This window comes from Elaeis guineensis, chromosome 8, assembly GCF_000442705.2.
Source record: "Elaeis guineensis isolate ETL-2024a chromosome 8, EG11, whole genome shotgun sequence".
Lineage (NCBI taxonomy): Eukaryota > Viridiplantae > Streptophyta > Magnoliopsida > Arecales > Arecaceae > Elaeis > Elaeis guineensis.
The window spans coordinates 53,656,317-53,682,744 of record NC_026000.2 but is presented as its reverse complement, the minus strand read 5'-3'; the positions used below and the strand labels follow the sequence as shown (position 1 = coordinate 53,682,744).

The window sequence follows — 26,428 nt, the reverse complement described above, 5'->3', positions numbered from 1 at the left end:
CTAATAGGACAACCACCGCTCGAGCATCAAGATGCAGAGGAGGCTAAGAAGCGCCATTCGGAATGGCGCTTTTAAATGTATCATTCTAAATGATATTTTTAAAATTATTTTTTTTTAAAATTTCACGTAGGCTACAGAAAGATGGTTGATTGGACTAAAAAAACATCATTTGAAATGATATTTTTTTAATAAAAATTTTTATTTCAAATAATATTTTTAATTTTTATATTAATTTAATATATAAATTCAAATCTACATCAATTTTATATAAAAATTTAACAAAAATATTAATACGGTAAAGTACTCGAGCTACTTGGGCACCAGTCCCATGTTCACGCATATCAAAGCGAACAATGTCGAAGGCGGTCCCTTGGCCGTTCTCCCGGCCACGGCCCAACGACCAATCAGATCTATCATATCAACCAGTGTCAGCCACGTAGAATTCTAACCATCTCTGCCGGCTCACCGTATGGCCCACCAAAGCTTTGAGGCTACTTTCGTAATTAAAGACTAACCGGTATTAGTTTGGCCATTTCTCATGGAAACAGTGAAGCCCCGGCATTCTTCCAGACACCACGCCGCTGCGCTGCTACATACCCCGTTGCGGTATCACAGTGGAACAAAACAATCGTAATGTAAGACACCCCAGGCTCTCCATCCAACGGTCATGAATTACGTACCGAACGGTGAACACTTGAGCGCCGAACACGAAATTTAACATGGTCCGGCGGATTACCGTAACGGGGTCTCAGGTATAAGCCGCACGGGGCACCCCTTTCTCTGTCGCTCTTCGAACTTTCTCTTCTCCACCCCAACCCCCTACCCTCTCTCTCGCTCTCGCCGTTTTCTTTTGATCTCGATCGATTCTCTGGAAGAAAGAAGAGCGAACCATCGAACTCTAGGAGGAGCGGTCCATGGAGGCAGGGGAGGGTTCCGAGGCGGCGGCGGCGGCGGCGGCGGGAGGACCGGAGGAGCCGAGGGGGGAGAGCGAGGAGGAGGCCTTGCTCTCCAAGGCGCAGAAATTAATCTCGAAGATCGTCGCCACCCAGGCGAACCCTAACCCTAGGCTCCTCCACTCCCTCGCCACCATGCTCGAGGCCCAAGAAGCCAGGTACGCTCTTTCTTTCTTCTCGAACGCATAATTCGGGTACATGTGGTTCCAATTTCTAGGGTTTCGGATGGAGGTCGGTATGCCCTGGGGTCCTGACTCGGGCAGTTCGGCGGTAGTTTGGTGTGACAATGCTAGGGTTTTATTATTGATTGATGCTAGGTTTTTATTTTTTATTTTTATTTTTATTTTATTTTATTTATTTATTTTTTTTGGTGGGGGAGGGGGGAGCATCGAAGGGGGTTATTGTTTATATCTTTTTCCATAGGTTGTGGAAGTCGGAGGGTTAGTTTTGGGAATTTTAGTTTTTTTTTTTTTAAAGAATATTTTTCCTCTTTAACAATCTCGCATAGTGTCTCTTCGGTGAAGGAGTATAAAGTGAGCTTGTTGATACCCATCTTAATTGATTCTTTAAAGAACTCATGAAAGATTTGTTTTTGTAAAGAGCAATATTGTTTAGTATCCATGTAGTCGTGATAATGTTAGGCTAGACTCCAATTCTTTCTGTTTGTAAAACAAGCATGCACGTTTTAAGAAGTTGCCGGGACCAATCTTAAGTTGTACCGCGTGTGCGTGGTTTTTGTTCAACGGCTAGTGAACATACTTCTGTATGTGGAAGAACGACCGAGAATTCGAACGGCCCAACTAACCAATCTAAACATTACTGCTTTGAATGACCTAACATGGAATTTTGACAGAGCACTGCATGCCCACCCGTATTTTTTTAAAAATTAATTTAATTGGAGGAAGTGAATTTTGATTGAACAACGTTCGTGCCTGGGAATTTAAAAAATGGTACATATTGAGGCATTTTACGTCCATAGCATCACTCTCTTGCTCTCATTGCTTTTTACCGTTGGGTTGGATTTTCGTTTTGGTTAAGGTGATTTATGATTGGTTCAAATTTTGACGAGCATTTGCTGCTAAATGACAATGCTCGCCTCTGGGTTTGAGTGAGGTGGTCGGTGTGGTGGACTGCACCTTTGGACATTTGAGCCTTTAAGCTAAGAGATATGCATGACTTTTTTGGTTTTTAAGTTTTATGGTAAAATAGTGCTTCTTGTTTATGGAGAATGGGGCACTTGATTTTATTACGAAATCTATTGCATTCATACTACTATCTAGATGGTAGTGTAAAACTTGCAAAACTAATGGGTATCTAATGACTTGATTCTTCTCCCGGTCAACTATTTACTAATCCAAAGTCTTGAAATTTATTGTTGATGTTTAATTGGTTAAGGAGATCACAACCATGTATTGATACTGCTTACTACTGCAATCAATCATGTCTACCTACCACTGACAAAATACCTCTTTCATAAATGTAAATTAGTATTAGAATAATGTATTTTTAAAAATTGGTCTATGTATAAACTATATGTTGTGGTAGGAATTCCATTTGGATGTTAAGGTGTCATTGCTTGGCCTGGGTGGTTTGGCAATTTTGGTAGACGTGAAACAAATTTTTGGGTGTTCTGTTCCGTTGTCTCGAAAGCTTGTTATCTGACTTCGTCTCCAAGACTGTATCATTTGGACCCTTCAGTGTAGCCTTAAGTAGCTGCACTTAAGCATTAAGTGTTGTTACAACAGTAGGGTATGGTTCCCTCATAATAACTTCTTGGATGTTAGAATGATTTAGTATTTCAACTCATCTAACACATATACCAAGTCTATGACCTTAAGATCTTTCTGGCCCTGCATTTTATTTAATTAATATGGATTCATTTTAAGGGTTATGCACTTTCTATAGGATTCTTAGTGCTTTAACTTGTTTTTATTAACTAACATTGTGTTGATTTTTCTATAATTGTTGTGATTTCATTAATTGACTTTGTGCATTTAAATAGAACGAAGACTCCTTTTTTTGCTGCTTGAATGACTAATCCATTTGTGTTTAATATTATACTTCAAGGAGTTTATAACAGATCTTGTCAAACATTCATGATCCTTTATTATTTATGATTCTCTCTGGCACCTCTTGATACAACCACACTTTCTTAAAACTGAATGACTGCCACCCACTTATGATTTTAAAAGAATTGAACATCAGCACACAGCCCATATTATCACACCAAAGCACTGTTACATTTTATTGGGGCTTGAAAATTACGTCTAACTGTGACAGATTGTCTGTTTTGTCATTCCACCTGAGATTCTAACCAGAATGAGGAGGAGAGTATACATATATTTCACTGAGATAAATGTTGAAGTGTCCCATGGAAATACCAGTTCCCCTCTCAGATGATCATTGGCAAACTTGATGCAGCTTGCCTGGAAGAATGAAATTATATAGATTAGTGCATGTCAATTTTTCCGCTTATCACAGTTCATGCCTTTAGTTCTTGCTTGGATATCTCGAGCTGCATTCTGTCATAAGCTCATTGTTTCTTTCCTTTTTTTGGTGCACGTTTTCCAAATTAGATATGTGCAAGAGTCTGGGAGTTCATCTTTTAACAATGCTCGGGCATCTCATAGTATTGGAAGGCTGTGCAACTTAGTGCGGGTATGTATCTTTATCTGCATTTTGTTTGCATGTTATAACTTAGATTCCATCATTCATTAATTTGCTTTTTACCGAACTATTTCTTATTGTTTCTCTTATCTTATAAAACTTTATGTTTGTTTTCCTTAGGAAAATGATGAATTTTATGAGGCAATATCATCAAAGTTTTTGTCAGAAAGTAGATATTCCATTACTGTCCGTGCAGCATCTGCCAGGATTCTTCTCAGCTGCTCTTTAGCTTGGATGGTTAGCTACTTATTTTGTCTGATTGCTAGTTTAATTTCCACATCGTTCTATGTCAAACATTTGTGTAGGTCTGCTGACATTTGGTTACTTGTGGATAATATGCATGTTAACCTTCTCCAGTATCCTCATGTTTTTGATGATGCTGTTCTGGATAATGTTAAAACTTGGGTGATGGAGGACCCTGTAGTTTATGGTGATGAATGCAATTGGAAGCAAGAATTGGGGAGTAATAAACCTACAGATTCTGAAATGCTGAGGGCTTATGCTACTGGACTTCTTGCAATGTCATTGGCTGGGTATGTGACTTGGTTTTATGTATTCTAAGCTGTTGTTACCTTTGTTTTTTGCATGATTTTATGCATTTCATGATGAATTTTTCAGGGGTAGCCAAGTGGTAGAAGATATCTTAACATCAGGTTTGTCAGCAAAACTTATGCGTTTTTTACGTACAAGGGTCTTTGGTGAGGCCAGCTCTAGTCAAAGGGATACTAGTTTTCCACCAGAGGTTAAACATGCTTTAGTTGCTAATCCTACAAGAGGTAGAGATGAGAACAGAGGCAGATCACGGCAGGTTTTGGATACCTCTCGATTTGATGGTTCAAGGATTGTAGATGAAGCTTTGTTGGGTGATGCAAGTACTGATAGGGATGTTGATAGAAATATTGCTATCAGGCAAGCAAATGGAGAATTATATTGGGCAGATCGTGGTGAGTCATTAAAATCTGAGCTCACTGATTCTTCATCAGAAGTTGTTGGTACGTATGAGATGGTTGAAGAAGATGCCGATCTTTCTGGTGATGGATGGCACAATAGAAATTTACTTGATGGGAAGTCAAAGTATGGTGAGAGACATGTTGCGGGCAGATCTACTAGAGATGAAGATGCAGATGAAAATGTGAGGGATGACTCATCGAGGCGAAGGGTGAACCGGGGATGGCCAAGGACCAGAGGAAAAGGAAGGTCTAATGAAGGTATCTTAGAAAACGAAAGGACTCCAAGTTCTGGATTGCGATTAGGTGGAATGATTCGGGGTTCCAGAGATAGAAATTCACCAAAAAATGAAGAGATCAAAAAAGTAGTTGACATAAGAAACAACTGGAGCAGGATTGATGGTGATGGTTTTGTTGTTGGAGAGGATAATGATGATAGATTTAGAGACTGCAATGTTGGCTCGAGGGATATATCTGAAATGGTAAAGAAAGCAATAGGTGCTGCAGAAGCTGAAGCTAGAGCTGCTAATGCACCTGCTGAGGCAGTCAAAGCTGCAGGTGATGCAGCAGCTGAACTTGTCAAGACTGCTGCATTGGAGGTAACCCTAGATTCTCTGATTGAAGCTTAGATTTTACTTTGATTTTCCCCTCAACAGTTCTAATATGCTAGCTGCTGTTTTTTCATAGGTTTGGAAAAGTACAGATGATGAAGAAGCTGCAGTTTTAGCCGCTTGTAAAGCTGCATCTGCCGTTGTGGATGCTGCTATGGCAACTGAGGTCTCACGGTAACAACCACTCCCCTCTCCCATCCTTTCACTTCGAACCACTTGGAGGCTTCATGCATTTTTTCATGTATTTCATGCTGGAATCTTGTGGTTTTCAGGAGTTCTAGCAAGGTTGATGAGGATTTGATGGATGCAAAAGCTGTGGAACCCAGAGAGGATGATGAGCTGGAAGACTTCATTATTTTGGATGATGAGTCTCTTGCACAGCATAGGGAAAAATACTGCATTCAGTGTCTTGAAGTTTTGGGAGAATATGTTGAAGCTTTGGGACCCATTCTGCATGAGAAGGGTGTTGATGTCTGCCTTGCCTTGCTGCAACGCAGTTTGAAAGACGAAGAGGCACCTGATCACTTAGCATTGTTGCCTGAGGTTCTCAAATTAATTTGTGCCCTAGCTGCTCATCGGAAATTTGCTGCATTATTTGTTGATCGTGGTGGCATACAAAAACTTCTCTCTGTTCGGAGAGTCTCACAGACATTCTTTGGTCTTTCATCTTGCTTATTTACCATTGGTACACTTCAGGTAATAACATAGCATGTCTGATATTGGAGGCTTAAGTTCTCTGAGTTTTTCTCACCTTTGTTATTTTGCATGCACCATCTGTCATTGCTTCAGAAGTCATAATTCCCATAAAAACATGTGTGCAGGGTATTATGGAACGTGTTTGTGCTCTTCCATCTGATGTGGTGAATCAGGTGGTTGAGTTAGCACTTCAACTTCTAGAGTGCCCTGTAGATCAAGCTAGAAAAAATGCTGCTATTTTTTTCGCTTCTGCATTTGTCTTCAGAGCAGTCTTGGATTCCTTTGATGCACAGGATGGTCTACAGAAAATGTTAAATCTATTACATGGTGCTGCATCCATTAGATCAGGTGGGAATTCGGGAACATTAGGTATGCCAAATGTAAATCTCCGAAATGATCGATCATCTGCAGAAGTGCTCACAACATCAGAAAAGCAGATTGCTTATCATACCTGTGTTGCATTACGCCAGTACTTCAGAGCCCATCTTCTCTTGGTTGTGGATTCTCTTCGTCCAAATAAAAGTAGTCGTGGTGTAGCCCGAAGTAACCCTAGTGCAAGGGCTGCATATAAACCACTGGACATCAGCAATGAGGCTATGGATTCAGTATTTCTCCAGATACAGCGTGACAGGAAGCTTGGGTCTGCATTTGTGAGAGCTCGTTGGCCTGCAGTGGATAAGTTCTTAGCCTCTAATGGGCATATAACCATGTTGGAATTGTGCCAGGTACAACAATAGTTGCTTGTCTTTTATTTTAATCCCTTCTTAACTGTTAATTTCTGAAGTAATAGGGACCTAATGTGATGTTCATTTTCAGGCACCGCCTGTTGAACGCTATCTTCATGATTTGGCACAGTATGCGTTGGGTGTTCTTCATATTGTGACATTTGTGCCCTACAGCCGTAAATTAATTGTTAATGCTACTTTGAGCAATGATCGTGTAGGCATGGCAGTCATCTTGGATGCTGCTAATGGTGCTGGCTATGTTGATCCTGAGGTACAGTAGGATTTTCATGACCCAGCATAGTAAAGTTTGGAAATCAGCATCATTCTTGTACAATATTTAAAATAAATTTAGTTTATTCATTTTTTTTTTTTCAATTTGTGCCAGGTGATTCAACCAGCATTAAATGTGTTAGTAAATCTTGTATGCCCTCCTCCTTCGATTAGTAACAAACCCTCTGTTCCTGCACAAGGTCAACAGTCAGCTTCAGTTCAAACATTAAATGGTCCTTCAGAGAATAGGGAGAGGCATTCTGAAAGACATATCTCAGATCGTAGTGTTCCGTTGGCTGTTCAGAATGAGTCTCGGGAGCGCAATGGGGAATCTAACTTGGTGGAAAGAAGCGGTGCAACAGCACTAAGTACACCATTTCCTGGTAGTAGTTCACAAACACCAGTGTCATCAGGTGTAGTTGGGGACCGCAGAATAACTTTAGGGCCTGGAGCTGGTTGTGCTGGTCTTGCTGCTCAACTGGAACAAGGATATCATCAGGCAAGGGAAGCTGTTAGAGCACACAATGGTATAAAGGTTCTTTTGCATCTTCTTCACCCTCGGATGATCACACCTCCTGCTGTTCTTGACTCCATTAGGGCTCTGGCATGTCGTGTCTTGCTTGGTCTAGCCAGAGATGAAACAATTGCACATATACTGACAAAGCTTCAGGTAGTGTTTAGTTATTATGTATTTTGCATCTGATGTTTGATATGAAAGTTTAACAAGTTGTGGGTATCAATTATGTTCTGTTTACATTATTTGAGAATATATAACATATTCTAATTCAAGTAGTTGAGACCATGCATATGGCTTATTGTTCGACAAACATTTGTTATAGAACTGGGATCCTAGCTAGCTTGGTTTTCTCTATTGCTTTGCTGTGAATTGATTCTATCTCCCCCTCTTTCTCATTCTGTGATTATTTGTCAGTCTTTTATTTTGCAAGACAAATTATGTGGTTTTCTAAGAATAGGTAAAATGATTCTTTGATCTGGATCACTATTTTTTCCCAATATTTCAGGTGGGAAAGAAGCTGTCAGAGCTTATTCGAGATTCTGGCAGCCAGGCATCTGGAACTCAGCAGGGCAGGTGGCAGACAGAGCTGGCCCAAGTCGCCATCGAGTTGATTGCAGTAAGTAAAAGGAGGCTGACCTGTGCACTTATCTAAGGATTTGTGGTGCATGTGCACATTGATTTCTATATTTGTTGCTAAAATTGAGCTTATTTGTTCAAAATGCTGAATTGCTGTGCATGAGTGGTTCTTGTATATTTTCATGTGGTTCTGTTGACTGCTGTTGATACATTTTGTCTTGTTTTGCCATGTAGTTTCATTGATTTTTTTTTTTTTTTTGATACTTATGACTTTTACAGATTGTAACAAATTCTGGGCGGGCAAGCACCTTAGCAGCCACTGATGCTGCTGCTCCGACACTGAGGCGCATTGAAAGAGCAGCAATAGCTGCAGCTACTCCTATAACTTATCATTCTAGGTCTCTGCAGCTTCCTTTATATGCAGGGAAAGTCTTTTGAAATGTTATCAAATCTAGCATTCTGTTCTCATGTCCTTTTTGTGGACAGGGAGTTGTTGCTGCTGATTCATGAGCATCTCCAAGCATCTGGTTTAACAGCTACTGCTGCTTTGCTACAGAAGGAGGCTGACTTGACGCCTCTGCCATCATCTGGAGCGCCAACACCTCCACTTCACCAAACTTCTGTCCAAGAAAATTTGAATGTGCAAGTTCAGTGGCCATCTGGCCGTGCACCCTGTGGGTTTCTCTCAGAGAAAGGAAAAATGAACCCACAAGAAGAGGATTCTGGTCTGAAGTCTGATTCAGCCATGCCTTCAGTAAAGAAGAAACCACTGATCTTCTCCTCCAGTTTCTCACAGGGAAAAAGTCAGCCTCCATCACAGTCGTCCATCAATAATAAAACATCCAGTGGCTTAAAAAGTCCATCTGCACCTTGTGGGGTGACTGAAGCTCCATCTTTGTCTGCTCTGAAGTCTAATACAGATGCAGAGCTGCCACTTAAAACACCAATTTTGTTGCCAATGAAACGAAAACTAATGGAACTGAAGGAATCTTTTTCTTCACCAGCAAAGCGGCTTGTGACAACAGAGATTGCATTTCAGTCTCCAGTTAGTCAGACACCAAATTCTGGTCGTAGAATTTGTCTGTCCATGGATGCGGCAGGTCTATCTCCTGTCGCCAGTTATACTCCACGAGATCCTTTTGGTCGGATGACATTGAGCAGCAGCCTTGGGGACGTTTCAGATGATCTCCAGTACCAGAGCACTCCAGGGGCATCAGTAACACCCATGGCGCATTTTGGTCTGCCAGCTGACCCTCAACCTGGAAATATTGAACGGATGACTCTCGACTCTTTGGTTGTGCAATACTTGAAGCACCAGCACCGGCAGTGCCCAGCTCCAATAACCACGCTGCCACCACTGTCTCTCTTGCACCCACATGTTTGTCCAGAACCTAGCCGAAATCTCAATGCACCTGCAAATGCAACTGCAAGGGTAAGCACCCGTGAATTTAGGAAACAGTACAGTGGAATCCATGCCCATCGTAGGGACCGCCAATTTATCTACAGCAGGTTCAGGCCATGTCGTACATGCCGAGATGATACTGCTCTATTAACATGCATTACTTTTCTGGGCGATTCTTCTCGTATTGCAACTGGATGCCACTCTGGTGAGCTAAAGATATTTGATGCTAATAGTGGAAATATATTTGATAGTCAGGCGTGCCACCAAACTCCTGTTACACTAGTTCAATCGGCGTTTTCTGGTGGAACTGAGCTGGTTCTTTCTTCGGGCTCTGCTGATGTAAGGTTATGGGATGCCACCACTATCTCTGGTGGGCCATTACATTCATTTGAAGGATGCAAGGCTGCACACTTTAGCAACTCAGGGACCATTTTTGCAGCCCTTCCTTCAGACACATCTCGTCGTGAGGTTCTTCTATATGATGTCCAGACCTGCAATATGGAGCTGAGTCTCACTGATAGCTCAAACAGCCATTCTGTCCCTGTTCGAGGACATGCACAGTCTCTTATACATTTCAGCCCTTCGGATGCAATGTTACTGTGGAATGGAGTCTTGTGGGATAGGCGGAGTGCAGTTGCTGTGCACCGGTTTGACCAGTTCACGGACTATGGTGGAGGTGGATTTCATCCTGCTGGAAACGAGGTATGGCCTGACCCTTGCCACCTTTAGTATCAGGCCTTTATATACACTAAGCTAGGGATGCATGCATTTTATTAGCATGTCCTTGGATATATTTGACATGGATTTATATATATGATTACACACATTTTTGTCCACTTCTTTTGTGTATGCAATACGTATGTTAATGTGTTTGTATATGTATTTGCATGTGCAAAGAGACTTGGACTACATACCTAATACTTAATTTTTAGTAAAAGATTCGGTGATTCAAAGTCATAGATGGGACATCCAAATTGGAGAACCATACCATTGATCATAGCCTATGAAACAAAAATGCCTAGAATCCAAATATATATAGGTTTTGATGGTCTGCTACCTGTACATTAAGTGGGTCCAGAAATAGACTGCTTTCATGGCATCATGTTTTACAATGTCCTAAGCACCAAACATATGGAATTTCAATCTATGTATACATTATGATTTGTAGATTATATCAACAAAGTGGATTTTCAACTTATATGCATAACATGCTTTTAACACTAGTGCAGATGATACCACCCATGTTTGCACTCACTTGGTTAAATAAGTAAGAGACCATTAATGCCTATGAACTTTTGTTGCTAGGCATTTACAGATCATGATCAAAGGCGTAGATCTCTAATTTGCATGGCCCATCATTGATTTTGAATTGCTAAATCTTTTTGAGAGATACATATGAGGTGGTTATTATAATACATGTAGGGTCGAGAAAGTTCCTCCTGCTTCCAAATTCAATTACAGGCAAGGTTCTTACATGTGGCCATGTAGCCTCACGGCCAACCCATCTGCCTAGTTACCTAGTGTTTTACAAGCCGTGAGAGGTTGCCGCCCGGGTGTTTAGACTGGTGCCTAGGTGGTTGCTTTACTAAATTTAGGCCACTATTTCACGAGACGTGCACCTATTTATGATATCATTGTGATATCATTGATCACAGTAAATTTTAGTCATCTTTCGTCATATATTTTATAAAATTGTATTTGCTATCTAACAAGTTGGGGTATTTTATGAGCCTTGGAATGCATTTTTCAGAGTACCTTAATGATCCTTTCTCAAGATCACAGCCATCCTTATTTGGTGAACCCTTCATCGATATAATGACAACCTCCATCAATCAGCCTCTCACTGCTTTTGCAGTTGCTTGATCATTATATTAATACCTTAAGTAGTTAACAACGTAACATTTATGGAAATGATGTTTTTCCAAGTGTTTTCTTTGCATATATGTATGTATGTATGTGTGTATGTACATATGTGTATGTCTCTGTGTATGTGTGCATGCATGTATGTGCATGTATGTATGGTAGAGCTAATATGTGGGCGTCCAAACAATAGCTAAATAAGGTTGGTGCTAAGTCCTAACAGGATGATTGGGGGCCAAGCATTTATAATCCAAGCCATTGAATGTGATATACTATGTCTAAATTGCTTATCATCAAAAAACAGAGAGTATAATTTGAGGATCTCTAGCCTATGCATCTCCTTCCATCTAGGGGTCAAAATGTGTAGTTTATACAGCACTAACTGTATATATTTTGATCATTGGGTGCATAGGCTGGAGATCTTCTAATCACATGATTTTTCGACGGTAAGCAGTTTAGTGTCGTAGATGACCTTCAATGGCTCCGAATGTTGGTGCCAGGTGACTGGCTGTCTGGTCATATTTGAATTGTTGTGCGGGCACCTGCATGTTAGCTCTACTGGGCTATGATATTAATGTTTTTATGTTTTAGGGGTTTTATAGCTCCAAGTGTTTGCCTAGCTGCCTAAAGCTTGCCTAGTCCCATGGAGCCACTACCTAGCACCATTTTGACACCCTTGCTTATGGGGATTCTGAAAATTAAAATGTAAACTGTTTGATGTGATTTAAAAGGCTAGAGATGTTTACAGACAGAAAATCATTTATTTTGGCTATCTTTTGCTTAAGCATCAAATTGGCCAAAACTATAATTTTTGTCATGCAATTACTTAATTTAGGTCAACTTGAATAAGAAACATGTTTCCAATATAGAACTTTTGACTGTAAGCATTTTCAAATTTATAAAAATTAAATTCTATAGTTTATATTTTCATTTGTAAATTCCATCATTAAATTTTGTAGGTGTTCTAAAGTTTTCTTTTCCACCCATGTATTGTAATTATTCACGGTACAAGAACAAAGTGATAAGTTGAATGATAATATGTTAAAGAAAAGGTTCATTGCTCCTTTGTTAGTTTTGGTCAGAACTTTAAAGTCATCCATAATTTTGGAACGATCCAAGCTGAAACTGAAACATTTCAATTTTGGTCTTTGAGTTGAATGAAACTACAAGCCATGCCACTAACATTGAATGCATTAGTTCTTTTCAGTTATTTCTGTTGTATCTTATTTCAACCGAAGTATCTTCCCCCTCTGAAAGTTCTGAACTTGAGTTTCTGTGACTGTAATGAATTATGTGAGTCAGATTGTTTCAGAAGACAAATCTATGACATTTACAGGTAGGTCTTTTTCCACTACCTTGCCCAAACCTTAAACTTTTCAAATGTTTTTTTTTTGGGTCAAATCACACCATAAATTCAAACTCCACCACTTTAATAAGGTGATGTATCTTCGAATAATTATTTTTTTGATTGCTTTTTTTTTTTTTTTGTTTTTTTGGGGTGGGGGGAAGGGGGCTTATATTTGAAGATGACACCGAGTCATTAATGATCCTTCTGTAGGAGAGATGGGAACTTTTGCATCATAATAAGTTAGATTGATATGAAAGTTCTGATTTAAGTTAAATCTGCTGCATGCTGGCTAGTTCTAAATTAAGCAATGAATGTGAAGCGGCCAACCAATAGAATCACGAAGTGCATGTTGGGTAGGGTGCTTGAGCAAGTGGATCTCACATGCTTAATATGTTGAGCAGGAGTATGCTCATTGATTTGAGTTATTTGCATCCTCCAATTTGGTTAGTGTGTTATACTAAAATGTTAGAAAATGCCAAAATAGTTAACCATATGTTTCTGGTTAAAGTAATCTGTTGGATAAAATAAATGTGGAAGATGCTAGAATTATTGAGAAGTAGGATGGGTTTCAGTGTGACTTTGGAATTGGTGCAACACCATGTTTTGAAGAGTTTGGCTATGAGGTTAACTTGTGTTATAAAAAAAAATGGCAGGCTGATGCATGAGGCTGCTGCCCAATGTATGTAGCCTTATCCCTATGTGGGAGAGGCTGTTTTTGTGTTTTGAATTGACACCTAGGTTACAATGGGGCAGTGCCGAGGCTTTCCCGTAAGATCATGTTACACTTTGCTAGTAGGCAGTGCTTAAATGGCTGTCTAGTACTGCACTATTCATTGTTTGATAAACATGGCATCCCAATGTTATCACATATAAGCTGTGATACTCGGCAATTCATTCAAAATAGGGTTGGCATTGTTGATCTATACCATGGGGGCCTGGAACTAGGGAATAGCAGGTTTAAATAGAGTTTGTGAAAAGATCAATCTACCCTCATTATGTTCTTCCTATTATATGATATCATAACGTTATATTAGTATTAATATAATACTCTATTAGTGTATTAATTATATAATCAATATTTCTATAATTTACTAATATTATAGTAAATTAGTAATACAATATAGTGAGGTAGACTGGGATCCTATTGATTGGATTTCAGGTTAGATCCAGTCAAGTGAAATCGAAGGATGGGGATCATACATTAATTATCTGTTGAACGTGATCTACTTGTGAACTGTCTATAGATTTTTTTTTTTAAAAAACCATGTGATTTTGGACCCTTCTCCTACGCATCAAGTGATATAATCATATTATTAAACTATCTTTGACCACTTGATGTATAGGCTATGGATATTCAAATCACATGATTTTTTATCTATAAGCAATTTATAGGTAGATCACATTCAATGGCTCATATGTTGGTATTAGACACTGACTTTTAATCCTATTGATTAGAGCCTAGTTTACTTGTAATATAATATTATACTAATATTAATATATAATAATCATTTGATAAAATGTGTTAATCTAATGTTCTGTTAATAGTAGTACATGAAGTATTAATGTTTATATTAATATTATATTAGTATGTTAATATTGATATAATATTTTCTATTGATATTGTTATATTAATGTATTTACTAATATTAATATATGAATATTATATTTAAATAAAATATTATAGGCTAATATAACTGTATAAGAAGAGCAAAATTGTCCAATTTGCAAAATTACTTTTTTCTTTGTACCTACACAATATCTAAACTGCATTTTCTAATCCTCGGCCAGCATCCAAACAAAATAACAAGACTATAACCATTACTTTGGATAACTTCTTTATCCCTGAAAAAATAAAGATGTTAATATGATATTTTCTATTGATATTTTTATATTAGTATCTTATACTAATATTAGTATATTAATATTATATTCAAATAAAATAATATAAGCTAATGTGACTGTATAAGGAGGGAAAAATGTCCAATTTGAAAAATTACATTTTTTTTCTTATGCAATATCTACACTGCATTTTCTCATCCCCTGCCAGCATCCAAACAAAATAACAAAACCATTATTGTTACTTGGGACAAACCTCATTTATCCCAAACAAAAATATGGCCCTAACCCAACTAAACCAACCCAAACTTGAAACGTCTTTTCCCTTGAAATCCCCATCCCTTTTCCAAATTTGGCCTTACTAAGTGACTCTTACCCAGATATCAACTCTCTATATTTTCAACATAGAAAAAATGAAACTCTAAGTTAGCACCTATGCTTACATGCATTTTCTGTTGCTTTATGGCATGACTCGTGACTGAAGCTTCTGTTTGGTGCATTTGTCTTCTATGCCTTCATCATTTTGTGTCATTTGAATCATGATGGCATGTATTAAATTCTTTTTCCCTTCAGAAAAAGCAAAAAAAAAAAAGGGATTTTTCTGAACAATATATACTTGTTTTATCAATCTATAGAACTCAATTTTTTAAATGACATGCAGATTTCTGGGTTACCTATCTTTTTGCACACATGCCGTAGAAATATATTGATAACAGAAGAAATTTGTGTAGCTGTTTATATTACGACTGAGCTATTACACCATTTCCACCCTAGGAGATGATGAATTTCTTGCGAAATGAAGAATATAGCTGAAAATAGCATTGCGATTCTAAAGAAACTTGTTCAACATTTTGATGTTTTGGATGGCCTCTTGTTTAATAGATTGGACAATTTAGGGTACTGCTAAAGCCACTACCATATATCAGTCTTACCATCTTTGACACACACACACACACAACACACATCCATCCAATTAGTTGTCAAACTGTGAAACATGCCATCTCAGAAAGCTGTGAGTAGGTTATATGTTTTAAATGTCTGGGATATCTGGAAGGTCTAAACTCCAAAACTCAATCTTATTTATTTTAACTCTGTCTAGGTTATTATAAATTCAGAGGTGTGGGATCTCCGGAAATTCAAGCTTCTGAGAAGTGTGCCCTCACTGGACCAGACAGTGATCACATTCAATGGAGGTGGTGATGTTATATATGCAATTCTTAGGCGCAACCTGGAGGACATTATGTCAGCCGTCCACACACGTCGTGTCCGTCACCCTCTATACCCTGCTTTCCGCACCATAGATGCCGTGAACTACTCTGATATTGCTACAGTCCAAGTAGACCGCTGTGTCCTTGACTTTGCTGCTGATCCCACTGATTCCTTTGTTGGGGTTGTTGCAATGGATGACCATGATGAGATGTACTCCTCTGCACGGCTTTTTGAGGTTGGTAGGAAACGACCCACTGATGATGATTCTGACCCTGACAATGGAGGTGACACTGACGAGGAGGATGAGGATGAAGACAATGATACATCAGAGGCAGATGTGGACCCCATCCTTGGAGCTGATTTGGATGGTGATGGTGACACAGACTCGGATGACATGAGTAACGATGAGGATGATGATGATATTGACACTGGGGATGAGCTCGATGAGGATGGAGATTTCGATGTTGATGATTTGGACTTCGGAGGGGGGCATGGCTTGCTGGAAATCACAGCTGAGGGCGATGAGGGGGATGAAGATGACAGTGAGGTGGTGGAATCTCTCAGCAGTGGAGAAGAGGATTTTGCTGGCAATGCTTTCGGGTTCTAATTGTTTTATTGCCAAGTTTGTGATATTGAATTTTGAATCCCATCTGTAATTATTAGTTTCCTGGTTTTTTGGGGAGTAGGGATTGGTAACATACATGGAGGCAAATTGGGCATGTAAGGGAGGATAGCTGAAGAATGAGAGATTTTTTCTTTTTTTCTTGCCCCGTGGGAAATAATAAGTGCCCGTTATGCAATTCTTTGGTCTGTGGCTTAATATTGCATTAACATTATGTTTTAGTTCTTTGTTTTGGATTTGCTGCATTCACTCAAAAAAATTGTTGTCCATTTTATCGTTGGCCAGGACCTGTATTTTGTATGGGGAGCTCGCCTGGTTCTCTTAGAGGGCAGGAAAGCAAAGATATCGCTTCTGTCCTCTGTTCATTTTCAGGCCATGTAGATTATGCACGTGAGATTATTACCCATGTACATGCAGGCTTATGGATCAAAGTATGTGCTTTCTGTGGAGAATTTAGCGTTTCCCTGAAAAAGGTGTGAAACGCGTTTTGGTATGTGGTTGCTGTGTGATTGGTGGTGTTTAAAGAGTCAAGTTGGTGCACAGAAAACAAAAGTTAATGGGTTAAAATGTGTGGTTTCTGGAGATAATTTTTCGATTGCCCGACGTTGTGTTGGTGGGTGCCGTCTGACCCGCTCATCCTGCAAGAAATTATTGTATTTGGAGAAGTTGGAGCATGATTGCTTCCTAGTAGCCATGGCTGATGATGTAATCTGAGTAGAACATTAGTCGAACATATGATTGGCATTACGAAACCCTGTTGAATTCTTGAGGGTGGGTCAAACCAGAGTGTGCATGGTATAAACAAAATATGATTTATTCCTTTGGAATGGAATCCAGATCTGTGGTTAGGCATATATGGTAGTTTAAGCTGAAATAAGTTAGAAGTTGCTAGCATGTATGTGTTGCAGTTATTTTGTTTCTAATTTAAATTATGTTAGCTTTTTTATGTAGCTTCCACCTGCTTGGGAGTGAGCTTGGCAGAGAACCCACTAGTTGCGTGGGTGTAGTGGTGTACAAGAGCTTCCTTTGCTGCCTCCTCGCTGCAAACCCAAGAAAACAGTATGTTGACATCAAATGGAGAACTCTAACCATAGATAGAGAGAGAGAATCCTCGCTATACTTCCACCTGCCTGGTGTCTGATGGTCGCCTACAAAAGTTGGACGGCTATTAAACAAAGTGGCCTTGCATGTCATACATGGCACATCATTGTTGATAGTCGCCCACCTTTTGATGCTGGCTATCAAGCACTACACAACATTTTATGACGTAAATTGCACACCGTAGAGAATCCACAACCTGCAGAGGACTTTGGCTAAAGGGTCCGGAGGGTGACTCGCCTGCAGGCTCCTCCACATAAACAATTTGGATGGAGGTGTTGCCCTCTTATCACCTCACCAACAGTGGGCCCAAAATGGCTGGGCATCTTAGCAATTCCATGGGCCATCTCAATAGAGATCAGAGAAGGACGAAGACAGAGCGAGAAGGAGAACAAAAGGGAAGACTGGCTTACTAGTTTCTGGTGAGGTTGTGAGTACAATCACCTCTCCTTCTCGATTGGTATTGACTTGGTGAGAGGGTGCAAAGGATGGCTCCACCGGCCTAAAATGAGTCATTTTATGTATTTATATAATTTCATTCATATAATCGTATTTCTGATTGGTTGCTATAAAAGGATAGAAAGAGGTTGGTCAAATGGTCTCTGTTGGGTATAAAATTCTCTCGGCCGAAGTTCTTGACGGGATCGACTCTCTGTACTTTCGACTACTATTGGTGAACTCCGTCCGGACTCTTACGGGAGCCGGGCTCCGTCCGCAACTGTTACTGCGAGGAAGACTCCGCCCGGACTCCTACGGGAGCCGGCTCCGTCCTCAACTCCTACTGCAAGGAAGACTCCGTCCGGACTCCTATGGGAGCCGGGCTCCGTCCGCAACTGCTACTGCAAGGAAGACTCCGCCCGGACTCCTACGGGAGCCGGGCTCCGTCCGCAACTGCTACTGCAAGGAAGACTCCGCCCGGACTCCTACGGGAGCCGGGCTCCGTCCTCAACTCCTACTGCAAGGAAGACTCCGCCTGGACTCCTACGGGAGCAGGGCTCCGTCCGCAACTGCTACTGCAAGGAAGACTCCGTCCGGGCTCCATCCGCAACTGCTACTGCGAGGAAGACTCCGCCCGGACTCCTACGGGAGCCGGGCTCCGTCCTTAACTACTACTACAAGGAAGACTCCGTCCGGACTCCTACGGGAGCCGGGCTCCGTCCGCAACTGCTACTACAAATAAGACTCCGCCCGGACTCCTACGGGAGCCGGGCTCCGTCCGCAACTGCTACTGCAAGGAAGACTCCGTCCGGACTCCTACGGGAGCCGGGCTCCATCCTCAACTGCTACTGCAAGGAAGACTCCGCCCGGACTCCTACGGGAGCCGGGCTCAGTCTGCAACTGCTACTGCAAGGAAGACTCCGCCCGGACTCCTACGGGAGCCGGGCTCCGTCCGCAACTGCTACTGCAAGGAAGACTCCGTCCGGACTCCTACGGGAGCCGGGCTCCGTCCGCAACTGCTACTGCAAGGAAGACTCCGCCCGGACTCCTACGGGAGCCGGGCTCCGTCCTCAACTACTACTGCAAGGAAGACTCCACCCGGATCCTACGGGAGCCGGGCTCCGTCCGCAACTGCTACTGCAAGGAAGACTCTGCCGACTCCTACGGGAGCCGGGCTCCGTCCGCAACTGCTACTGCAAGGAAGACTCCGTCCGGACTCCTACGGGAGCCGGGCTCCGTCCGCAACTGCTACTGCAAGGAAGACTCCGCCCGGACTCCTACGGGAGCCGGGCTCCATCCTCAACTACTACTGCAAGGAAGACTCCGCCCGGACTCCTACGGGAGCCGGGCTTCGTCCGTAACTGCTACTGCAAGGAAGACTCCGCCCGGACTCCTACGGGAGCCGGGCTCCATCCGCAACTGCTACTGCGAGAAAGACTCCGCCCAGACTCCTACGAGAGTCGGGCTCCGTCCTCAACTACTACTGCAAGGAAGACTCCGTCCGGACTCCTACGGGAGCCGGGCTCCGTCCGCAACTTCTACTGCGAGGAGGACTCCGTCCGGACTCCTACGAGAGCCGGGCCCCGTCACCAACTTCAACTGCTGGTAAGCCTTGTCCGGACTCCTACAGGAGCCGGACTTCGCCTTTGATTTCAATTGCAGGAAGACTCCGCCCGGGCTCCTATGGGAGCCGGACTCTGCCTACGACCCCAACTGCAAGTAGACTGCGTCCGGACTTCTACAAGAGTCAGACTCTGTCTTCTATTCCGACTGCGGGAAGACCTCGCCCAAACTCCTACGGGTACCGGACCTCGCCACTGACTCCAACCGAACTTCGAGTCCGGACCCCCTGACAGGCCGTATTAACGGCCATGACTCTGCTCCACTCCCTGCGGTGGACCCTGCGTAGCTCCATTACTCCCTGACAGGCCGTATTAACGGCCATGACTCTGCTCCACTCCCTGCGGCGGACCCTGCGTAGCTCCATTACTCCCTGACAGGCCGTATTAACGGCCACGACTCTGCTCCACTCCCTGCGGCGGATTCTGTGCGATTCCACCACTCCCTGATGAGTCACGACAGCGGACGCCGCTCCACTCCCCGTAACTGATTCCACATGGTGAGCCACGGCGATAGCCACGATCCCGCTCCACTACCCTCCGCAATAAATTCCTCCTAGCCCTGGACGGCCCACGACCCGACGGTTTCAGGTGTCACTATCAATTTGTTGCCCCCTTCTATAAAAGGGGAACCCCAGATACTTATTCTATAAGCTCTCGTTTTTACCTAGAAACTCTGCTAAAATTTTTGTTCGAGCACTCCATTCTTGTTGAGGCAGAGAATTGACTTGAGCGTCGGAGGGTCTTGTCGGAGCAACCCCACCTCCGGTTTAGACTTCTTTTGCAGGTCCGACGGCGACCGTGACTCCCTCGACTCTAGCTTCTCCGGCGCAAGCAGATTTTTGCACCAACAGGATTGGCGCTAGAGGTAGGGCACTGTGTCTTCGCAGTATCCTTGTTCTTAAAGGAGCGCTCAACGGGGCCACCTTTGATCATCTTCTCCGGCACCCGCTCCTCCTTTCTCCCACTGGGTCCTCGCCTACCCACAGTCTCCACAGCCGTGCCTCGGGCCCCGGTCCCGCCTCTGGTTTCTCGGGCCCTGCATCCTCCGGCAATGGTCACCGGCATGGAGCAGTCGGACAATCGGCCTCCTACGGATTTCGCTAGCACCGTCTCGGGAGGATCCCGACAGGAAGCAACCAACGTACCAGCCATACCCCCGAAGCGACAAAAGACTGAAGAGCCCATAACCTTCACTGAAGAAGATGCCCAGGGAGTCCAATTCCCTCATAACGACGCGGTCGTAGTTTCCATGAATATCACAAACTACGACGTCTGTCGCATTCTCATCGACAATGGAAGCTCGGCTGACATCTTGTTCTACGATGCTTTTTCAAGAATGTCCATCCTTGACGGTCATTTGAGACCAATTAGCACCCCTCTGGTAGGGTTTACCGGCGACGCTGTTCTGACAGAAGGAACGATAACTTTGATTGTGATCACAGGTCGATATCCAAGGCAATCCAGGGCTCTGGTGAATTTCTTGGTGGTGAAGATGCCGTCAGCCTACAATGCTATCCTCGACCGACCTGACCTCAATGCTCTCCGAGCCATCATGTCAACCTACCATTTGAAGTTGAAATTCCCCACTAGCCAGGGGATCAGAGAGGTCCGGGGAGACCAAACCCTGGCCAGGCACTGCTACAGCATAGCCCTGCAAGGAAGCGACCAATCTGACCCCTGTCCTGTTGATGGATTGGATGCTCGCGATGACCTCACCGAAGAGAGGGGCGCCCCAATTGAAGATCTGGTACCAATCCCTTTGAATGACGGAAACGCGGAGCATGTAGTGATGATTGGCTCCAACCTGGAGGAGGAGGTGCGAACGCGGCTCATTGATTTTCTACGAAGGAATGCGGACGCTTTCGCTTGGGTCCCAGTAGACATACCAGGGATTGACATGGAAGTCATGGAGCACCGCCTGACCGTCGATCCAAAGCATCGACCGACGAAAGAAAAAATCCGAGGTCATGCACCGGAAAGGCAGAAGGCGATAGCCGAGGAAGTGGATAAGCTTCTTAAAGCCGGATTCATTAAGGAAGTCAATTATCCTGATTGGATTTCCAACGTTGTCCTAGTCAAAAAAGCAAATGGCAAGTGAAGGATGTGTATAGACTTCAAAAAGTTGAATAAGGCCTGTCCAAAGGACAGCTACCCCCTTCCCAGAATCGATCAACTGATGGATGCGACCTCGGGCCATGAGCTCCTCACCTTCATGGATGTGTTCTCCGGCTATAATCAAATCAGAATGGTGCCGGAAGATGAAGAAAAGACCGCTTTCATCACTAATCGTGGCCTTTACTGTTACAGGGTCATGCCTTTCGGCCTCAAAAATGCGGGCGCAACCTACCAACGGTTGGTGAACAAAGTCTTCAAGGAGCAGATCGACCGTAACATGGAGGTCTACGTGGACGATATGCTCGTAAAGAGCAAATCTTCCAGAGATCACGTCACTGACCTCGAGGAAACCTTCGACGCTCTCCGAAAATATAGAATGAAGCTGAACCCAACTAAATGTGCTTTCGGGGTAACCTCGGGAAAGTTTCTGGGCTTCATGGTGTCGGGGCGCGGGATCGAGGCCAATCTAGAGAAAATTCGCGCCATCCAGGAGATGGCTGCCCCAAAGTCGATAAAAGAGGTTCAGCACCTCGCGGGGAGGATAGCGGCCCTGAATCGCTTCATCGCAAGGTCGGCCGAACGGTGCTTACCCTTCTTTCAAACCCTCAAGCAGCCCAAGAACTTCTGTTGGACCCCTGAGTGCCAACAGGCATTCGAGGAACTAAGGAGCTACCTCGGCTCTCCCCCACTGTTGGCGAAGCCGGAGCCTGAGGAGGAACTATTTTTATACCTGGCAGTCTCCCCCATGGCTCTCGCGGCCGTTCTTGTCAAAGAAGAAGCGAAAGTCCAACGGCCAATCTACTACGTCAGCCGCACTTTGAGGGACGCCGAGATCAGGTACACCAAATTAGAAAAACTGACTTACGCCTTGTTGATTGCAGCCCGAAGGCTCCAGCCCTACTTTCAAGGGCACACCGTGACGCTGCTCACTGATCAACCGATCAAAATGATTTTGCACCGAGCGGACGTCTCTGGGAGGATGGCGAAGTGGACGATCGAGCTCACAGAATTTGACATCAACTATCGACCCAAGCCAGCAGTGAAGGCCCAAGTGCTGGCAGATTTCATAATGGAGTGCACTATCCCAGAGGAGGCTGAACCTGAACAAAGTGAAATTGATGACCTGAAGTCCCGACCGAACTCCCCCAAAGAAGAAGCGGATCCCTCTGATCGCTTTTGGGCCCTCTATGTGGACGGGTCTTCCAACATGTCAGGCGTGGGTGCAGGTCTAATCTTGGTTAGTCCGGAGGGAATCATCGTGGAGTATGCTCTACGTTTTGAGTTCCCCACAACAAACAATGGGGCGGAATACGAAGCTCTGATTGCGGGACTGAGGGTCGCCAAGGAGCTGGAAATAGACCAGCTTCGGGTCTACAGCGACTCTCAACTAGTAGTGGGGCAAATCAGTGGAAGTTACGAAGCGCGGGAGGACAGTATGGCCAAATACCTTGAAAGGGTAAAGAAACTCGTCTCCGCCTTTAGCAGCTTCAACATCAAACAGATCCCAAGGTCGGAAAATACCAGGGCTGACCTTCTCTCCAAGCTGGCGACGCTAGCTCTGACCGAACTGTCCAAGGGCGTTCTCTTTGAAGTTCTAAAGCATCCGAGTATAGAAGAGTCGCGGCCCATGTTGGAAATTGACCACGAGCCCAGCTGGGTCGATCCCCTGGTAATCTATCTCAGAGATGGAGTTCTCCCCCAGGATGTGAAAGAAGCTCAGAAGCTCCGAAACCAAGCCTCCCGGTACATCCTTTATGAGGGCAAATTGTACAAGAGATCATACTCCTTGCCCCTCTTAAAATGCCTCCGGCCTTCGGAAGCTGACTACGCCTTGTGGGAAGTGCATGAAGGAATCTGCGGAAACCATTTGGGGGCTAGATCTTTATCCCACAAGTTGCTCCGCCAAGGGTATTACTGGCCGACAATGCATCATGATTCAATAGAATATGTCAGAAAGTGCGATCGATGCCAGAGATATGCTAACGTTCAGAGACAGCCCGATACTGAGCTCACACCCTTGAGTGCCCATGGCCTTTTGCACAGTGGGGGATTGACATCTTGGCCCCTTTCCTATGGTGTCTGGGCAGAGGAAGTTTCTCCTTATACCGATCGACTACTTCACCAAATGGGTTGAAGCCGAACCACTGGCAAAAATCACAGAAGCAAAAGTACAAGACTTCGTCTGGAAGTCGATCGTATGTAGGTTCGGTCTGCCTAGAACCTTAATCACTGATAATGGACGGCAATTCGCGGGAGCGAAATTTGCCGAATTCTGCGAAGATCTAAACGTCTCCCACAACTTCACATCGGTAGCCCATCCTCAGGCGAACGGCGAAGCTGAGGTAACTAACAGAACCCTTTTACAGGGGATTAAGACAAGGCTCGAAAAGGCGAAAGGAACCTGGGCGGACGAACTTTATCATGTGCTGTGGGCGTATCAAACTACCCAAAGGCTGCCCACAGGGGAAACCCCCTTTGCTTTGGCCTTCGGTACGGAGGCCGTCATCCCAATTGAGCTTAAACTCCCGTCGGCGCGAGTCGTAGCATTCGACGAACATCAAAATTTGCAAAGTCTTAAAGCCAACCTCGACCTGCTGGAAGAAAGACGGGAGATAGCTCAGGTTCGAATGGCAGCCTACAGACAGAAAGTCGCTCGATACTACAACATTTGGGTCAAGAACAAAGTCTTCAGAGCAGGAGATCTAGTGCTTCGACGAGCCGCTGTCTCGCAGCCTCAGGATCGAGAAAAACTCGCCCCTAACTGGGAAGGCCCATATGAGGTCAAAGAAGTAGTTCGGCCCGAAACTTATTATCTTAAGGAGCTCGGAGGAGCCGACCTCCCGCGACCATGGAGCTCGGAGAACTTACGAATGTACTACCAATAACTTCATTTTAACTAAAAGTTGTACATCTACATGTCTTTGGCACTATCCTACATCCACAGGACAATCCAAACAAATTGTCTCGGAAGCGAGAGGGAAACCTCATCTCGACAAAGTTGAAGGCCCGGTTCCCTTTAGACCGGATGGGGGGAGAGGCCCTACAACGCCCGTACGTGCCCCCACAGCCCTGTTAGGGACAGGAGGAGAACCTCGCCCTAACTTGAGCAAAGTCGAAGGCCCGGTTCTCTTTAGATCGGATGGGGAGAGAGGCCCTACAACGCCCGTACGCGCCCCCACAGCCCTGTTAGGGACAGGAGGAGAACCTCATCCTAACTTGAGCAAGGTCGAAGGCCCGGTTCCTTTAGACCGGATGGGGGGAGAGGCCTTACAACGCCCGTACGTGTGCCCCCCAGCCCTGTTAGGGACAGGAGGAGAACCTCGCCCTAACTCGAGCAAAGTCGAAGGCCCGGTTCCCTTTAGATCGGATGAGGGGAGAGGCCCTACAACGTCCATACGCGACCCCACAGCCCTGCTAGAGACAAAAGGAGGACCCCGTCCTAATCAGAGCTGAAACCTGTCACGACAGGAATGGGAGAAGAACCTCGTCCTGACGTCAATCTAAAGTCCGATCGTTCGAAGGCCAGAAGAGAAAAAAGGGGGGGGGCTTTCCCCAACGGCCCCCTCGCGAGGAAGACTCCGCCCGGACTCCTACGGGAGCCAGGCTCCGTCACCAACTTCAACTGCTGGTAAGCTCCGCCCGGACTCCTACGGGAGCCGGGCTCCGTCGCCAACTTCAATTGCTGGTAAGCTCCGCCCGGACTCCTACGGGAGTCAGGCTCCGTCGCCAACTTCAACTGCTGGAAAGCTTCGTCCGGACTCCCATGGGAGCCAAACTACGCCCCGACTTCGCTACGGGAGCCAAACTCCCGTAGCCTCCCCAAAAGCGGAGGAAAAATTCCAAGCGAAAAAGAAAAAAAAAGGAGGGAGGAGAAGGGAATACAACAATAACAACGGCAAAGAAAAAGTTCGGCAGACAACGATTCGATGCAAAGTACGGACAAGATAACAAAATCACCTCTTCATTTTTCGACTAACAAGATGTACGTTACAAGATCCGGAGGGCCGGAAAAGAATACATTATTACAGGGCTCAAGTACACGGCTTGGAAGGGATACACCAGAGGCCACTTCAAGCTGCAAACTTCTCTTCCCATTTCTGTCCTTTCCAACCGTGTTTCCCAGTGCGTGTGACAAGCCTATCGGCTCTCGCCCCCGCCTTGTTCCGCTCCACTTCCGAAATCCCAACCCTAGGGGGAAAAGGATGGGATAGATTCCAGGGGCAGTAAGGGCCACGACAGCGGCGATGAAGACCTGTTTCAAGAAGAACCGGAGTTACCCCGGAGGCAGCAATGGCGCCAGAGATATGCGCCATCACCGAATGCTCCATGACAACCACCATCCTAAGTGTTCCGGCAAGGTTGGCATGCGCTACTTCCACGTCCCCACAACAAGTTTTACTATCCCACCATCGACGCCGACCGCTTCTGGTCCCTCGGCCCCGATGACATCAAGGATCCGTCACAGCTTGTGACGATAGCTCTGCCCTCTTGACCGGTGTCACCCCATCTTGCTACTTCAAAATTCTCAGGTAGAACGCCTTCACCGACTGTCCCCGTTATCAAACCCCTGTTGTTGAAGGAATTCTCCCTCGAGCCCCCTTTGAAGCGATGGGAATCTTCAGCGGCCGCTCGATGATCGAAGAACTTGCAGACTGCTGTTTTCCTCCTTGCTCTCCTCCAAGCCCATGACATCCTCTTGAGGATGGCCTCCGAGGCAGAGGCCCTGGCGGGGGCACCCCTTAGAGAGGAATCGGGGGGCTGGAGACGGCAGAGAGACGGCAAAGACCGGCGTGGAGGACGCTCGGAGTTGGCAGGGGCACCGATGGAGTGGCTGAGTAGCTAAGCTCTCAGGCAAAGGAAAGGTGTCATCCTTCAGGCGAGGTAAAGCCCCCGAAGGAAGGGTGGGGGGTTTAAAT

At 44.5% G+C, this 26,428-nt stretch overlaps 1 protein-coding gene across 1 annotated transcript; it reads left to right on the top strand.

Annotated features, from left to right (window-relative positions):
- The first annotated feature begins 791 nt into the window (after nt 1–791).
- Nucleotides 792–16,460, top strand: LOC105036239 (DDB1- and CUL4-associated factor homolog 1). Its single transcript, XM_010912003.4, has 14 exons — nt 792–1,111; nt 3,530–3,611; nt 3,741–3,857; nt 3,978–4,153; nt 4,239–5,166; nt 5,255–5,352; nt 5,451–5,874; nt 6,000–6,599; nt 6,691–6,870; nt 6,985–7,539; nt 7,892–8,002; nt 8,242–8,360; nt 8,449–10,066; nt 15,508–16,460. Exons 1-14 carry the CDS (start codon nt 915–917, stop codon nt 16,222–16,224), a joined length of 5,922 nt encoding a protein of 1,973 aa, XP_010910305.2. The 5' UTR covers nt 792–914; the 3' UTR covers nt 16,225–16,460.
- The last annotated feature ends 9,968 nt before the right edge of the window (nt 16,461–26,428 follow it).